This window comes from Octodon degus, unplaced genomic scaffold (genome assembly GCF_000260255.1).
Source record: "Octodon degus isolate 3935 unplaced genomic scaffold, OctDeg1.0 scaffold00026, whole genome shotgun sequence".
Classification (NCBI taxonomy): domain Eukaryota; kingdom Metazoa; phylum Chordata; class Mammalia; order Rodentia; family Octodontidae; genus Octodon; species Octodon degus.
The window spans coordinates 15,437,185-15,454,380 of NW_004524602.1; the positions used below are offsets into that span (position 1 = coordinate 15,437,185).

General features: G+C 51.5%; 1 protein-coding gene across 3 annotated transcripts in view; it reads left to right on the forward strand.

The window, feature by feature from the left end:
• Positions 1 to 16,346, forward strand: part of Rora (RAR related orphan receptor A) — an 86,454-nt gene extending 70,108 nt beyond the window's left edge. For 2 of the 3 annotated variants that reach the window (XM_012514164.2, XM_023712410.1), the window contains 7 exons: positions 1,640 to 2,035; positions 7,564 to 7,685; positions 9,831 to 9,963; positions 10,531 to 10,638; positions 12,111 to 12,221; positions 13,092 to 13,204; positions 15,318 to 16,346. In XM_012514164.2, the coding sequence (XP_012369618.2) occupies positions 1,640 to 2,035; positions 7,564 to 7,685; positions 9,831 to 9,963; positions 10,531 to 10,638; positions 12,111 to 12,221; positions 13,092 to 13,204; positions 15,318 to 15,482 (1,148 nt within the window). In that variant the 3' untranslated portion in view covers positions 15,483 to 16,346. The remainder of the gene's footprint in view (positions 1 to 1,639; positions 2,036 to 7,563; positions 7,686 to 9,830; positions 9,964 to 10,530; positions 10,639 to 12,110; positions 12,222 to 13,091; positions 13,205 to 15,317) is intronic. The other variant, XM_023712409.1, reaches the window with a different exon arrangement.
• Positions 16,347 to 17,196: the final 850 nt, after the last annotated feature.

A 17,196-nucleotide genomic window follows, 5' to 3' on the forward strand; every position in this document is an offset into this window, starting at 1 on the left:
TGGCCCACATTACTTTATCTAGCACTCTTTTTTGAGGCTTCACGAAAGATTACATTTCTTTTTCTTAATCCAGGTGTGTAGAAACGAGCTCTAATTCTCTTCCTGTTCAATTTGGTTGCTTGCGTTTCTTTTTTTTTTTTTTCCCATAATTTTATTGATAAACAGCAACGAGACAGTTTCAAATCAAACTGGTAGGACAGTTTCAATAATTCACACATTGCATACATTCTTCCTAGTGGTTAATTGCCGTGCAAGATGCGGGCATGATATTTCTTAAAGCAAAAGGCTGATTTTGACGATGGAGTCCGCATGCTCAGAGAGCTCCGGAAACCGTGATGCAGCAGCAGGAAAAGCCGCTGAGCAAGGAAGCTGCCCGGAGGACTCGCGCTAGGTGGTCCTGGACAGAGTGACTTCAGCGCTAGCTAGGACTGCTTTGACTTCCGTTTCTGGACAATAAAGAGATTTCCATGTCTTGGGTTCAATCCCTACTACTACACAGGAAAGAAAGAAAGAGAGAGAGACAGACAGACAGACAGAGAAACAAAGGAGGGCGGAGCAGACAGACAGAGACAGAAAGAACAAACAGCTTGTGGCTATGGAAAGAATTTGGAGGCTCACAGAGCATAGTCCTGAAATTCAGAGCCCACATCAGCAAGTGCCAACTGCCTGGCCTTCCCATTCCTTCGTTTTCCCTGTGTGGAAGGTCCCCACTTTCTGCGGAGCAGGAGGAGGAGGATGCCCACCCGGCCAGCAGCGGCCTCGGTCACCTCCTCCACTTCCCTCTCTCCTGCCCAGACTCGGGAAGCTAGGGTGCCAGGCAGAAGTGCGAGTTCATCCTGGACCTCAGGACTAACTTGAGCCAGTTGGGAGAAGGGGGCCTCTAGCAGAGGCTTTATTTGCAGATGAGAGTGCCGCGGTGGTGTAATTAGTGGAGGAGTTCAGAGCAGAAAATCAGAGGGCCTCGCCCCACAGCCTTGCAGGAGAAGCCATTTGTGGTTCTGAAGGATCTGGAGAGTTGCTGTGGCCATTGCTCTGCTTTAAATTTGGGGAGCCACCCCGTGGGGTTTGTGTCCAGCGCTCCCCTTGAAGATAAATGGGAACGGCAGAAACTGCCCCTTTGGGATGGGTCTCCCAGGGACCCCAAGTAGAGGAGGAGACTTCCCAGGGCAGGGTTGGTCAGAGATGTGGTTCAGGTGATTACAAAGCCTCCCCAAGTCTGTCAGGCCCCTGCAGGAAGCCCCAGATGCTGCGGTCTGACCAGAAAGGACCCCTTTGCGCATGCAGAGCAGACACTGGAATGGAAGTATAGGCTGGGCCACTTCCAGGGTCTCCAGGGCGTCTGTGCTCCAAGGCGATGCCCAGCGGGGACAGGAGGAGGCCCAGCCCAGCTGCAGGGTGCAGGGTGGACAATCCCCTTCACTGGGAGCTCAGGGTGCCCTTCCTGTGCGCCCAGGACAGGTGACGGCACGAAAGCAGCGGGTTGTGGCTCTGTCCGAGACGCAGCTCCTCCAGGATGTGGGGCGATGTCCTGACTTTGTGACCAGGAGGGCGCTCAGGACCGACCGGGGTCGCCTGAGCCCCAGGCCTCCTGAAGGTGGGAGAGGACAGTGGGGTGAGCGCCTGGGCGTCTCTCTTGCAGCCGTGAAGTTCGGGCGGATGTCCAAGAAGCAGAGGGACAGCCTGTACGCCGAGGTGCAGAAGCACCGGCTGCAGCAGCAGCAGCGTGACCACCAGCAGCAGCCCGGGGAGGCTGAGCCCCTCACGCCCACCTACAGCATCTCGGCCAATGGGCTGACGGAGCTGCACGAGGACCTCAGCGGCTACATGGACGGGCACACCCCCGAGGGCAGCAAGGCCGACTCGGCCGTCAGCAGCTTCTACCTGGACATCCAGCCCTCGCCTGACCAGTCGGGGCTGGACATCAACGGGATCAAACCCGAGCCCATCTGTGACTACACACCAGCATCCGGCTTCTTTCCCTACTGTTCCTTCACCAACGGAGAGACCTCCCCGACCGTGTCCATGGCAGAGCTAGGTAAGGCCATGCCCACGCCTGCAGGCGCTGACACCCGAAAGATGATCTGGTTGCGAGGCAGCACACCACACCTGGGTCATCAGGGCCAACTTGGGTTCCAGCTGGCCTCTACTCTTAAGATTTTTGGGCAGTCCTGAGGAGTTGAACCCAGGCCTTTGACTGAGCTGCATCCCCAACCCCTTCTAATTTTGAGACAAGGCCTTCCTAAGTTGCCCAGACCAGGCACAAGCTCAGCCTTCCTGCTTCAGCCTCCCAGAGTGCTGGGCTCAGCCCCTTACTCCTGACTGCCCCGTTTCCTGAGGTATAGCCAGAAAATGCATTCATCTCTCGGCACCTCAGATGAAATGGGATGAAGTTGGGCTTTAAAGTAGTCTGGAGAGAACAGTACACTCCGAGGGCCACCTGAACCTCCTACGTCACTTACAGTATTATACCCCGGTGTCGCTTCACACCCGAGGCCACAGCCCCCAGACTGAACCTGGTTGGTAGGAAGGTATTTTGTTTGTTGTGCCCAGTGTGGAATCTTTACATTATTGAACTGTTTGCTGCAAGTTAAACTTTTCCTGTTTTGGCAATGACACACAATCATACATACCCACGGAGAACAGGGAGATGTTTCAGTCCGTGTCTGTAGGGCGGGTCGCAAGCTTAGTTAGCACACCTGTCCCAGCACACGTTTTTCATTTCTTCATAGAGCGCGTATTCAAACACCTCCCATGTCGCGGTTTTTAAACGTTCCATACCAGAGTGCTCGCCACAGTCACCCCACTGCACTGCTGCAGGTCAGAGCTTTTTCCTCTTGGCTACACCTCTGCACTGTTGGCCAGTGTTTCCTGCACCACCCCCTCTCCCGCACTTGGCCTGAAGAACACAGACTTTTTTCCCCAAGCCCCGTAGGCATCCAAGTGTAACCTCGATGTATGTGATAAATATTAAAGGGCATCTGGCTTCTCTGCTTGCCAAGGTGCTTCAGGATGGGTATTGGTGACAAACTGACGGATTTCCTACAAGGATCACTAAACCAAAACAGAAACAAAACAAGGCTGTAGTTTCTGTCATTTCCTCATTGCCGCGACGTGACTGCTCCTCGGGCTCTGTGACCCAGAAATATTGATAACGCGGACAGCCGCAAACTTTCCACTTCAGGGAAGATACGTTACCATGTTCCGCAGTATTTAATTGATTTTTAAATATAGCTCTATTATTAGAAGAACTTTTGATAGGAAGCATTGCTTTGATGTACTCTGCCTGGCGACCCTGCACACAGGGTTATAATCCTTGGGAATATTTCAATTAGAGGCGGTGGAGGGGACCGAGTTAATGCAAGGAGAGAGTGGAGACCTCACATGGAAAGAACCAGCAGGCTCTGACTTAGCCCAGAAATCCAGGATAATGGCGTGTTCTTTAGTTGGCTTCTCCAGCTCTGGACCCCATAAAACACCTTTTAAGTGAAAATTTATATTTCCAGTCAAATCTTTCTCCAAATAGAACAAATTGAATGTTCTTTACAGTTGCTACACAAGCACCTCTTTATGGGTCTAAATTTAAATCCTCAAGCGCAGGCGTTTGGAGCCTTTCACCGCCAAACGGCATTAAAGGTGTGTTGCTGCTCTTTTGATTAACAGAGAAACCTGTGAACTGGGAACCAAGCTGAGCAAGAGTAGGTTTGATTTTTTTTTCTTGAACTAGAACAAAACGGTCCATTTTTGTCATGAAATCTTGGTTGACTGAGCCTTAAGCAGACCCATAATCAAAGTAAAATTGTCAGAAATGAATAAGGATTTGATGGAAAGGTGACACAGTCCATGGAAAATGACCTGACTCACTTTAGGCTGGTTTCCACCTTGCCGTAAATACTAGTGAGTCGGGCCTGTTTGCTTGTCAGATGTTCAAATCCAAGATAAATCCGTAGGGCTGAACCGCAGCGCAGCCTTTGAGCTCGGCACTTTGCGTGATGGGGACCAAAGCTGGTCCTGCGCCTTCCCGCAGCCCCCGACAGGCAGTGTCCTGCCCCGCAAGGGGCACCTCCAGGGCAGCCGTGGGCTCGGGCCCTGTGCGCTGCTACAGCAGGACTTTCTCAACTGTGCATGGAGCCTTTTCCGTAACGAATTCACTCAGAACTAAGAGTAACTCCAAACTCCAAGCAAAGCTAGAAGGAAACGCGGTGTCAGTGGCACATAAGCGAGGTCCAGGTCCAAGCACACAGAACAAAACACTCAGCTAGAAAACTAGAGTTTTTCAGAGAAGCCTAAAACCGGCCTCTAATGTCCTGCACCGTCTACACCTGCAGAGGGGTCAGGGATCCCGAAGCGGCCGCTGCTGCGCTGCGACCCCAGGCTCCTCGGTGCTTCCTCGCAGTCCGACCTGCCACCTGGGGCTCTCAGCTGCACGGAGGGCTAAACTCCGTCATGATTGGCACACGTGACACAGCTGTGCACGGGAAGTGTGACTTCGCACACCGAGTGCAGCCCTGGCCCTCCCCCCGGCGTTCACAGCCGCTCAGTTCCGGCGCAGCGCGTCTCCACCCGCAGGCAGGAAACGTGGCACTTGAAGCGCCCTCACAGCCTGCGTGGTGTGTTGCGGATAAACAACTAGGACCTTTCTTTATGAGGTGCTGACCGCGTTCCTAATTGTTAATTAGTGCTCATGTGCCGGGCAAGCGCGAGACAGGAAGCCCGCTTTCCTGGTCCTGGGCCGCTCCTGCCGCACGCTGGACAGCCCCGTGGAAACCCCGGCCGCGCAGGGAACCGGGCTGTGTCCACAGTGTAGCTGTGCCGCTTGCAAGTCGGGACACCCCGGGGAAGTCCCCTAGCCTCCCTGTGGCCTGGGCTCTCCGCTGTAGAGTGGAGGCGGCGCTGCCACGGCTCCCCTGGAGGCGTGAGGGTTAGGTGAGGGGGAGAAGCACGGTCCACGTTTCCACAAGTTCACAGGACACGCAGAGCAAAAAGTGTCCTTCCCACTGTGGTAGCACGGAGCTCAGAGCCCGGATTTGCCATCTGACTGCCTAGGCGGTGGCTGAGGAAGCAGTCACGGTGGAGCAGAGAGACACACACACGTGAGCACACGCGTACACACACACCCCTCTGCACAGATCCAGCCAGAAAGCAGGCCTCCACGCGTGCTGGCTGGGCCTCTGCCCCCCGCGTGGTTTCTACAAACGGCCACGCCCGCACTAATTTTCGGCTACCCTGGCCAAGTTCTCTTTGGATCACACGGAGATGTAAACGTTGCAGAACGTCTAAAATCCAATCCACCTGGAACAGGCCTCAGAGGCAGCGAGTGGTTGGTGAGAACGCAGCCACTGCCCTCTACCGGTGCGTCCTGTGCATAGCACCCACCATCTGTGGCCCCACTCCCTACCGGCTGGCCACAGGTGGGTAGGGTGAGCTGGGACAGTTTGTTCTGGGGCCTTCCACCTGCCCCCAAAAAGCGCTACCGCTGAGATGCACCCTGGGCCTGGGAACATTCTGTAGCATAAGGTGAAACAGAACCCTGACCATAGAGGCTGGGGAAGCAGCAGACCCAAAAAAGAACAGAGCAGCCGCCTCCCATTCCTGCAGGGCCCTCTTCCTGTGAACAGTCAGCCTCACTTTCTTCTTAACTTCAAAAATGGGTTTACAAGAGCCGGTGTGGTGGCACATGCCTGCAACCCCAGCACCCAGGAGGCTGAGGCAGGAGAATCACTGCGCATTCGAGGCTAGCCTGGGCTACAGACCCTGTCTGGAAAAGACCAAAAAAAAGGATTTACATAGTGTATTAAGAGCTCTCTCTGAGTTAGTCCGTTGCCTTATTTGTGCACCAGTGCTCCAGTCTCCGACCTCCATTTCTTTGTCTCTCCTCTTCACGAGCAGCACTGGGTCTAAGACGCAGAATTTACTGGCCTCTTCTGCTTCGGTTTCTCCCTTGCTCTGCTCCACAGATTTTTGTCTCTTGGTTGATGTTTTATTTTTTTCAGGCCATCCACTGGTGCTGTTTCAGCACCTGTGTGTTGCCGAAAAGAGTGGTTAAGGTTGATTCAGTTCCTGAGTCTCCCAGGAGACTCTAGATTTAGACTCCACTTCGGTGAACCCACTCTTGTCTTCACACAACCAGGTCTCCTGCTGTTTGAGGTGAGCGGTAGCAAATGGACAGACGAACCCTGCTGCAGGCCTCCTTGCCCGCAGCCTGCCTTGGGTGACCAGGGCCACAGGGGCTTTGGGCGTGGCTTCCTCCGTGCGGATTTGCGACAGCCCTGTCAAGTGTGTGCGTTTGGTCTGGAGACTCCTTAGAAAAGAATTGAAGTTTGAGACAAGGTCTCCCTAGATAGCCCAGATGGCCTTGAACTTTCGATCCTCCTGCTCAGCCTCTCCTGCAGCCCCATCTCCTCTCAGCTTTGTCTCTTCCTGTCCAGCCTGCCCCTCACTGGGCCCTGCCGCCTCTGTGCTCCCACCCACCAAGCACAATGCTGCTCATCCTCCACCTCTGGGTGCAGTTTTCAGCAGCTCTTCCTGCAGAATCCTGCAGGCTGTTTTTGTTACGCCAGTTCACACTTGCGCTCACACTCAGGGGCCAGGCTGCCCATTGTGTTTGCAGTTCGACACTATCATCCATCACAACTGCCTGCCCCCATAAACGCCCCATCGTTCCTTCCTCCACCACCCACCTCCAGCGACCAACCCACTGCCAAACCTGCACTTTTTTCCGGATTCAGTACACATGGCTTTGTCTGCCAAGAATCCGCTTCAGCTCCACTAACCTACACTGATCCCCCGCTTCCATGAGACCTGTTTTTTAAGTTACCTCCATACCTTGTTGCCCAGTGTCTTAAGTCTTTGTCTTCAATGTGTCTACACATGTCCACAGATTAGAAATTCCCAGAGAAAATGTTTCCGGCATCTTTAATGTAAGCACACCTTGCACACTCAAGCACACTGACTGTACCCACTAGTATTAGTTCCTCCAAGAGTTTCATTCATTTAATTTCTACAGCAACCCAATGAAATAAGTACTATTTTCTTTCTTTTCCCAATAAAGAAACCCAGGCAGAGAAAGGTTACGCCGCATACCTGGGTTACACCACCATATGCCAAATCACAGCTGGGGTGTAGACCCTGACAGTCAGGCGACATGTCTGTCCCTTTGCTCCTCACCATGGTCTGCCCTGTTATTTGCAGGCAAGAAAAAAGAAATGCATAGTTGGCCTCATAAATAATATCACTTTTGAGTTTTTCAGGCTAGGGTGAAAACGTCCATCCCTCGCCTTAGTTGTCTAGGTCAGGATTGATTCATTCCCAGTTACTAGTGAGAAGCCAAGGTCAAGTTCAGCAGAGTCTCAAGTCACCCAGCTCAGGGACAGCTTTGCGAGGCCTGGCCCTCTATCCTCACTTCCCTAAGGCAGGGCAGACCCCAGCGGTGTGTGGCGGCCACCAGGACTGGCACAGCGCGCTGCTTTATACTTGCTGCTTCTAAAGTGAATGGAAGAGGGGGAGGCGCTGCGCACCCAGGCACGACTGCGGCTTCTCATGTCTGTGACCTTGTCTCCCCCGTAGAGCACCTTGCGCAGAACATATCCAAATCCCACCTGGAAACATGCCAGTACTTGAGAGAAGAGCTCCAGCAGATCACGTGGCAGACCTTCCTGCAGGAAGAGATTGAGAACTACCAGAATAAGGTAGGGGTGGGCGTGGCGGGCTCGGGCCTGAGGCCACACTCGGAGGGGCTGGTGCGGGAGCTGCACGGGCCACCAGGGGCCCAAAGCAGGAGTGCCTTGCGTCAGGCACCAGGTCTCTGATTCAAAGCCTCGCTTCCTGCCACAGCTGAGGGAGTGCCAAGATGTCAGCATGCTAGATTCCCATGATAACCGATTCTGCTGTGTTATAAATACACACGCATCTCCTTCCACTTCTCGGTAAGGAAAAGGTCGAGCAACTTCCAAACACCTGAAGCAGTAGGGATTTGACCTCATATCACAACCAAACCTTTTGGGGTCTGGAAGCTGATGAAAAGTCATCCCAGCCTTGTGCTTCCAGGGCTTTGCACCACGGAATTGATAGCACACAGCCAACCAAGGCTGGGGGGCAGTGAGCGTACCTCTGACCTCCCCTGGCATTATGAAATCTGCCTTTCCTGTACAATGCCCTGACCAAGGCCACCAGCAGGGGGAACCCTGGAGACAGGGAAGTTAGGGTTCCCCCATGCTCTTGCAAAAGAAAACGCTGCGAGTGTTTCCCACACCCTCCGGCATACACACTTGGGAAGCACTGTGGAGATTATCCCAGTTCATCTTCTCTTTCACACAGTGAGCCCAGCATCTCGGCACATGGCTCGAGGGGACCAGTCCCCGGCTGCAGGCTCCCAGCACAGCGCTTCTTAGACCCCGCCAGGCAGAAGAGACCACTGTGTGGCACGGTAGATTGGGGTCACAGAGTAGTGGGAAGGTGAACCTCTGAAGGGAAATTAGGTGTGCAGGCTGAGGAGCAGCATCTTGTCACCCCTGCCTCCTAGCTGGCTGGTAACACTGTCAAAGCTGCAGAGAGGTGAAAAGCGAGGGGTGTGGGACAGGATTTCAGAGTCAGAGGTGCTGGGACTGGAATCCAGCTCCTGCCTCCTAGTTGCGAAACCCCTGAGCTGTCAGGCTGCTTGTGGATGGTGGCTGCCAGCTCCTCTGAAGATGCGGGGAGACAAGGATGTCATAGAGCATCGAGCTCACAGCAGGCACCCAGCACATGGTGTTGGCTACCCTTGACTTAAAGGGGAGTGAAGTGCTATTAAATGTCCCCAGGCAAAAAATCACAGTTTGAAAGAAGATCCTGCTTGGCTACCCATGGCCCCAGGGCTAAAGCAGTGGCCTGTGTGGCTCTCCTGTCCTCTCAGCTTTTCTGCCTGTGCCACTGCCACCCACAAGAAGAAAGGAATAGCAGACGGCAGACAGGCTGCGGAAGTGGGGCTTAAAATACAAGTAACAAGGCGACAGTTTATGTTTTAATCCTCTAGGCTTTTTTACTGCATTAATAGCATCCCCTAGTTATTTCGGGCTGATGAGTGGTCGGCTAAGGCTTAAATAAAACAGACTAGTATAATTTCAAGGCTCCTGGAGGTCCTCACCCCCTGGCAGAATCTGACATTCCCTGGAGCAAAGACCAAGAATGTCTTGGGCCAGGGAGATAGCTCAGTAGAACAAGCGCCTGCCTGACAAGCACAAGATCCAGAGTTCAATCCCTGGTAACACACACACACACACACACACACACACAACTTTCTCTGGGCGGCCTGTATTTTATTTGGTTATCAAACGAAGGAGGAAGATACTGAGAAAAAAAAAATACAGAATCTAGAAGGACCCTGGGAAATATTTTCCCAAGTAGTGAATTATGTCAGTCAGGAGAACCATCTTATCTTTAGGTTAGCATTTAGTGTAGGAGTGAGAAGCCTGCAGCTGTGGGCTGCTTTTGGTTAACTGGGGTTGGGGCTAAAGTCCTCAGCTGTCGCTTTATCCTGTCCTTGGAGGTATCAGGGCTTCACGGGCCAATGCAGGCCTCAGCGGGACAGGACTGGCCAAGGCTCGCTTACTACGAGTCCGCTGCCGCCCGCCTCCAGACAAGGGCCCAGGTGTCGGGCAAACTCACCGTCAGCGTGAAAAGCCAGTTGGCTTATACACGTCCTGCTCAGATCCACCTGGCCATGGCTGCTGTCATTTTTTAATCTGCTTTCAAAGTAGGACTTTGAAATCTACTTCAAAGTAGGACAGATCGGGGGCAGGCAGGGGCGTGGCCCAGGACCCTGGGTGACCCGCGTGGTGCTGTCCCCTTTCTCACAGCAGCGGGAGGTCATGTGGCAGCTGTGTGCCATCAAAATCACAGAAGCGATACAGTACGTGGTGGAGTTCGCCAAACGCATCGACGGGTTCATGGAGCTGTGTCAGAACGATCAGATCGTGCTTCTCAAAGCAGGTAGGTGCCCGGCAGGCCGGCCCCGGGCCTCCCCCTCACCCGCTGTTGCCGCTCGCTAGTGCTTGGGTGCGGAAGGTGTCGGGCACAGTTTTCCTTAGCAGGAGCTGAGTGCTTTCTCTTGAGGCTGCCTGCCCTGCTTCTCTTCTAGGTGAGAGGGCTAAGTTGAAGGACACCTGCTGTCCCAAATCTTACCGCCTCCTGCATTTGTCCACCCTCCAGGTCCTAATCCTGAGTTGTTAGGAAGGGGCTGGCAGACCTCAGGGCGTTCTGTCATTCTGGCTGTGATTGTTCCAAAAGATACAATTTAATACTTTCCTCACAGCCCTGAGGCCGCACTGTACAAGGTGAAGATCACCCGGGAAGTGATCTGTCCGCCGGCCGTCACGCTCCTCAGGCCGAGTGTAGCCTGAGCACGATGGGCTCCCTTCTGCGGGAAGCTCTGCCCTTTTGCCCCGAGAGGCAGTGTCGCCCCGGCCCCGCCCGCTGCCCTGCACCCACGCCCACTTGCTGTGTCCGAAAGGGCCTCCCCTGGCTCAGACGACCCAAGCCTGCTGTGTGTGTGCTCAGGTTCACTGGAGGTGGTGTTCATCAGAATGTGCCGTGCCTTCGACTCTCAGAACAACACCGTGTACTTTGACGGGAAGTACGCCAGCCCTGAGGTCTTCAAGTCGCTAGGTAAGGACGTCGTGAGCCGCCTGCCTTGATTTCTGGTCCGGGCTACGGGGCAAGGTATGGGCTAGGGGAAGCTTCTGAGTCAACAGAGTGAAAACTGCTTATTTGGAGACCAGCACCAAGAGGCACACTTAGTAGCTCATCATTCTGGAAAGATCACGGGTCTCAGGTGCTTTTTGTCTGTAGCCAAGCAAAGATCCAGAGTTCCATTTAATCCCATAGGTAACTGAAATGATATATATGCTGTGTCCTTCCATTTCCTCTTCCAGATTTTAAGAACCTACATTTGATTTTTTTAAAATCTTATTTATTTGGTACAGGGACTCGCTATGCAGCTGAGACTCGTAGTGATCCTCCTATCTCAGCCTCTCCAGTACCGGGATTACAGGCGTGAGCCACCACACTCAGTTTCGGTAGCCAGTGGGGCATGTGGTACTTGGGATCGAACCCGGGTCCTCACACTTGCCCAGCAGGTGCTTAGACTGCCCAGCCATCTCCCCAGCCCAAGAAACCACATTGAAAGGCAGTTCATATTCAGTAACTCAGAGCACCTGACTAGTTTCATAAAAGCAAGGGAAGAGTGCACAGTCTGCCGTGCCCGGCTCTCCGTCAGCCGCGTTTAATGAGAAGTGCGTGCAGCTATCAGGGAACTGAAGTAGAGCTAAGGGAAACGCCATGGCACACACTTCATGAGTTATTCTCAGTGTCCACAGTTTAGATAAAGTGGATGGTGGTCATGAGGGATACTGAGACGCTAACCACACTGCATTGACGTGTCCTTTTTAGAGTTGCCTGACAGGAGTTATGCAGAGGTTGGGAGAGGCCAGACTGAGGGAACAGCCCCCCCACTCAGCCAGCCTTCGGGGGACTGCGTTGCCGTTTTAGGGGACCTTCAGCTTGCGTGTTTTCCCTTCAGTAAGCAGCCACGGTAGTTTCCCCACCACGATGTGTCACTATGTCACGCGTTACCACTGTAAGATAAAACGTATGAATCTGGCATTGCAATTAGATTGCCGCGGTGGGCCACTCAGTAGGCGGGAGTGGCCAGGAAACTCGCGGCTCCACTCCAAGCCAGCCACAGCCTGCCCGCAAGGCTCGGGCTGCACTCCGTACCTGCGTGAGCTCAGAGACGTCCCTCCCCTCCGCCAGGTCTCGGCTCCCTCGACAACACGGGGGTGGGCATGGCCTCGCCGCACCTCCCTCCAAGGCCTGCTTGGAAACACAAGGAATCCAAAGGAGGCTCTCGGCGCAGTGCAGGCCTGTGGCGAGGGAGGGGAGCCACGGCGGTGGCGCGCTGCTGGCAGTGCACGGGCGCTATCGTGACGCCGCCGATGTTTAGGGTGCCACGCTGTGCGCCTGGAGGATTGCTGTCGCCTCTGATCCTCCGCTACTGGATCTTTCTTCACCTTCTTCCGTATTTTTCTCCTAAGTTAGTAAACAAAATCCAGAACTGTCTTTGTGCTCATTTTCCGCAGGTTGTGAAGACTTCATTAGCTTTGTGTTCGACTTTGGGAAGAGCTTGTGTTCTATGCACCTGACCGAGGACGAAATTGCATTGTTTTCTGCATTTGTGCTGATGTCAGCAGGTAAGAGAACTCAAAGTTTAAAATTTTTCCAGGTAAAAAAACCTTTTACAGGTTGTGTAACTTCTATTCATTTAAAATATTTAAGGGGCTCTTGAAAGCAGCTGCCATTTTTTTTTCAAAATCTAAAGTTCTTCAAAGAACACCCCACCCCCACACCTAAACGCTCTTTAAAAGACCTCGTGCCTTTCAGATAAAATCTTAATAAAAATTCAGTAAAACCCAGTCTAGAATTCACCTCCCAGTGCCCAGAGAAATGGCAGCCCATCCTCCTCAGCGCCGTCCCCAAGATGGTCTGCCACCGTAAAGCATTCCTGCCGTTGCTTCAATCCGTCGGGGTGTCGTCCGCAGGCTTTCAGTCAACACTGCCTCTTGGGGAGAATCCCTTTTGCCACTTTCGGTCTTCTGTGTGGAATTCCCACAAAAATTTCGTTCTCACTTAGCCGCCCTTCAGCCATTTACGGTTCTCCTGACAATTTTAGTTTCCCGAGATTACAAGCCAATCCTCATGTTTTCCACAAACACTGGCAGGATTGATGCACGTATTTAGCTCGATATATAATTATTGGAAAAGCTCGAAGGGACACGGCCGCTTCACTTGTTTTTGTGTGAGCGTGGCCTTAAATTCAGATGGCATCCTTTGGGAAGGGCAGATCCTGACTTCTTTTTGAGAATTAGGAAAAGTGAGAAGGCTGCCCGCTGTGTGTGTAGCTGCCACAGGTCATGTTTCCACTCCAGTGGAAGTTTGAAATGTGTAAGTGAAATTTGGGAGACAGCGGCAACTGGCCTGCGTGTCTCTAAGCATGGGTGGCCCGACCCGGACTTCGAGGGCTGACGCTTGTGACACTAAAGAGCATGGCTTTTCATCTTCAGACCGCTCGTGGCTGCAGGAGAAGGTAAAAATTGAAAAGCTGCAGCAGAAAATCCAGCTGGCTCTCCAGCATGTCCTGCAGAAGAATCACCGGGAAGACGGGATTCTAACGAAGGTGAGCGGCGGGGCGGTGGGTGCGCTGAGTCACCTCACCGCCAGCCCGGGGTGTCGGGCTACAGGGCCGCCGCGCAGGTGGAGGGCTCTGGTGAAGCCGTGAGGCCAAGCCAGGAGGTTAGCGCCTGTTTACCGGCACAGATCACGGAGTGCCCTGCGCGAGCGGGCACCCGTAGGCAAAAAGGGTTTTTTCAAGCATTAATACATTCAGGAAATCCTCCTCCTCTTCCGTCAAAGCTGTCCATAAAGTGGAGTTGAGGCTCTGCATTGTGACATGTTAGAAAAGGATCTTCCAACTTAGAAGAGAGAAGTTATAAAGGACTAAAATAGTAATTAGTATATTCTAATATTAGTGTGTTATTAACAGCACTAGTAGTGCTAGAAATTACTAGTATATTCTAATAATATATAGTATAGTGCATTATCTATTAGTACATTATTACTATCTAGTAATAGTTTCTTTTCTTTTCTTTTTTTGGTAGAACTGGGGATTGAACTCAGGCCCTTGAGCTTGCCAGGCAAGCACTTATTCTAAGGAGCTATCTCCCCAGCCCCTCTAATAGTATATTCTAGTAGTAATCATCTAATATATTGTAATAGTAATCCTCTTTCCATTAAATTCATTAGTCAACTATAAATGACTTTTATGGGTTGTTTGTGTTTTTTTTTTTCCGTCATTTGTTTTTGTCTTTTTGAGACAGGTCTCCTTATGCAGCCCAGGCTGGCCTTGAGCTCACTGGGTAGCCCAGGCTGGTCTAGAACGCTCAGTTACCCTCCTGACTTAGCCTCCTGAGTGCTGTGATTACAGGCATGTACACCATGCCCAGCCTGTGTTTTCTTTATCAATTTCTTATTGCTATCTTATATTCAAGGCATACGGTTTCATTTTTGCTTGTTTCTTTTGTATTTAGTGCAAGGTCTACAGAGTCTCACTGCACAGATTGGACTTGCAGTGATTGTCCCATTTTCAGCCTCCCGAGGGCTGGGATTACAGGCGTGCACCACCACACCTAGTCTCAATCACTGTCTCAGTGAACCCCGGGAGTGGGGCTGGCATGGCAGTCCGGGAATCAAACCTCTGACCCCTGCGTCTGCCTAAGCAGGCACTTTAATCCACTGAGCTATCTGGCCGGCCCTGCTCATCTTTTGAAGTATCATTAGGATGCCAATTTCAAATATGCCAGCATCCTTTGATAATAGTATCCATTGTGTTTGGTTTGAGAAGAAAGCTCTGTGGCCTACTCTGTACGTTTACTACTTGAGCAGGTTATTTGAGCAGCATCGGGTTTTGTCTTCTTGAGTCCTTTTCTTTTTGATTTTGCACCCTTTAAATGGGTGAATGGGGCAGGGATAGGAAATGGAAAGGGAGGACCCCTCTGGAATTTCACAGTTGTTCTGGCCCAAAAGCAAGGCCCCTGCAAAATTATTTAGGGAGCACCTAAGAATATCTGGCTTAAAAAATAACCATGTTTCCTAGAGAGAACTGTCCTGGGCCAGGACCAGAAACGCTCTTTGTACAGTGCTCTAGTGTTGAGGGACACTTTTGCAAATCATCCTGTTGCCCTCGGCTGGAAACAGTCAGTGCAGGGCCTTCCACCCAGGCCTCATCATCTTTTCTTGGACCCAGAATGGCTTTGTGATGAGAGAAGTTCGTTGTCTAGCAGGTGGCTGCTGCCCTTAGGACCGGCTGCACTAGTCCTGCCTCAGATGCACAGGACTGTGGTCCACTCAGCAGCCGGGACTTCAGGAGCCCCGCCCCACTCCATCCCCAGAACTCTTCCCCAGCCGTGGAGGGCAGGATTCCGGGTCACCGTGGAGTAGGAGGCGAAAGGCAGCCTTGAGCTCCCACCTGGACCCCCACTGCCGGGCAGGGCCAGCTTCTGCTTGCCATTGTCATTTTAGGTTAAGTGATTCTGTTTTAAACTAGCGCTCCCCGTCTTCCTGGCGTTCTGTGCAGCATCCCATCATTTAATCTGGCCAGTCCGCTCTCGGCAGGGTTAAGTTGCTCAAGTGTGCTTCAGCCGCTGCAGAGGGCTGTAAAGATGCTGTAGCCTTCTTGACTTGCACTCTCCTGTCTGCCCCTTCCTGACCGCGTGTCCTTTCTCCACTTACAGTTAATATGCAAGGTGTCTACACTGAGAGCCTTATGCGGACGACACACAGAAAAGCTAATGGCATTTAAAGCAATATACCCAGACATTGTGCGACTCCACTTTCCTCCGTTATACAAGGAGTTGTTCACTTCAGAGTTTGAGCCAGCCATGCAGATTGATGGGTAAACGTGTCACCCGAGCCCCGCTACAATGTCCGAAGTACAAATGCGAAAAACGGAAACGAAACAAAAATTAACCAAGACACTTTCTACGGCCCTGCACCAGCCCCGGCGCACCAACACACTGCACATCTTTTGGTGACCGGGGTCAGGCAGAGGAGGGGAAACAATGAAAACAAATAAAAGTTGGACTTGTTTTTCTCATGCATACGATTTCCATTCTGCCTACAGATACGGACCCTTTTTCTGTCACAACTTCTTGAGCGTTGGCCTGTTTACAAGGAGGAGGGTACTAAAGCCGGAGGATTTCCTTTTCTTGCAGCTCACTGCCCACAGACTTCCTGCAGAGATCCTGGCGGTGGTCGGTGACGGGTGTGCGTGGCGAAGGTGGCAGCGTCACTCAGCCTGCCCTTTGTCTCACGAAGGAAGTTTTTTTTTTTTCTCCCACCGATGGTTGCCAGTGAGCGGGATGGCAGGAAAAGGGTCCACAGCACTAACAACAATAGCATTACAATATATTACAGGGTAAATGGGCATGAAGACTATATATAACTAAAAGAGATATTGTTTATATATTGTTTTAATTAATATAAAATGTAGTTATTACTGGTGTAGCTTTTCCTGTTGAATTGATAAGGCACTTTCATTTTGCACCTTTTTCTTTAAATTAAATGCTAGCGTGTTCACTGTTGTGTCGCATGCGCCGGAGACACAGGTGTGGCTGAGAAGGCTCGGAAGGTACGTCGGGAGGTGTTTATGCTGCTGCTTACGTAATGACTTTTAAAAGACTGGCTGGTCATATCTAGAAATCAACATGTTGGATTTTTTTTTCCCCCACACTTGAATTTGAAATTCAAAACAGAATTCTCCCCAAAAAACCATGTTTTGCTTTCTGAGAAGTTTAAGGATAGATGTGTTTAAGCTTCATACAAAGCTGCATGAATGGTACAGAGGACTCGAATCCTCAGGCACTTTCTTTTAAAATTTAAAAAGAAGCTTTTTTAAATGCCACCTTGGGGGGCAGGCAAGGGGAGGCTCATTTTACACTGCCACTGTCCAAACTTGGAAATAAATGAGTGACCAGAGTATTTATTGGAATCTAGCTTTTATTAGAAGTAGGACCCAAAGATTCTATCTGGAGCAAGCACACATTTATGTTCTTGGTACAATCTAGGAATCCTAAGCATTTATCTCAGAGTGATCCGACTGGACTCGTCCCCACGTGCCAAGCTATTCTAAAACATACTCTCCGCATTTGGTAGACGATGGCTAGGACGGTGAGGGAAGTATACGATGTTGAAACAGTTTCTCTTATTTAATATTAAATATTTTAAGCCTTTCAAGTAAGTCAGTGCTAGCTGCAAACATTTACTCTTGTATTTATCTTCACTAGAAAACTGTGGATTGTAATTTATTTTATTAAATATTTAGAAGATTGTTTGGCTTTTGTGTTCAGGTGAGAACTATTGAGTTATTTTTGTTTAATTTCCTGTTCTGTAACCCTCCCCAGTGGGGAGCTATGAAGGAACAGTCTGACGTGCAAGGGTGTATATTTTGAAAACAAGTGACCTTTCAGGCATGTAGGCATTAGATGGTATTCACACCCTGAGCGGGACTTAAGCTAACGGTCTGACCTCAGTGGCCACGTTTGTAAGGAAGAAAGAATGTCTTCCGTGGTGGGAGCCCACGCCTTCAGAGGCGTCCCCCGCCACCAGGGCTCC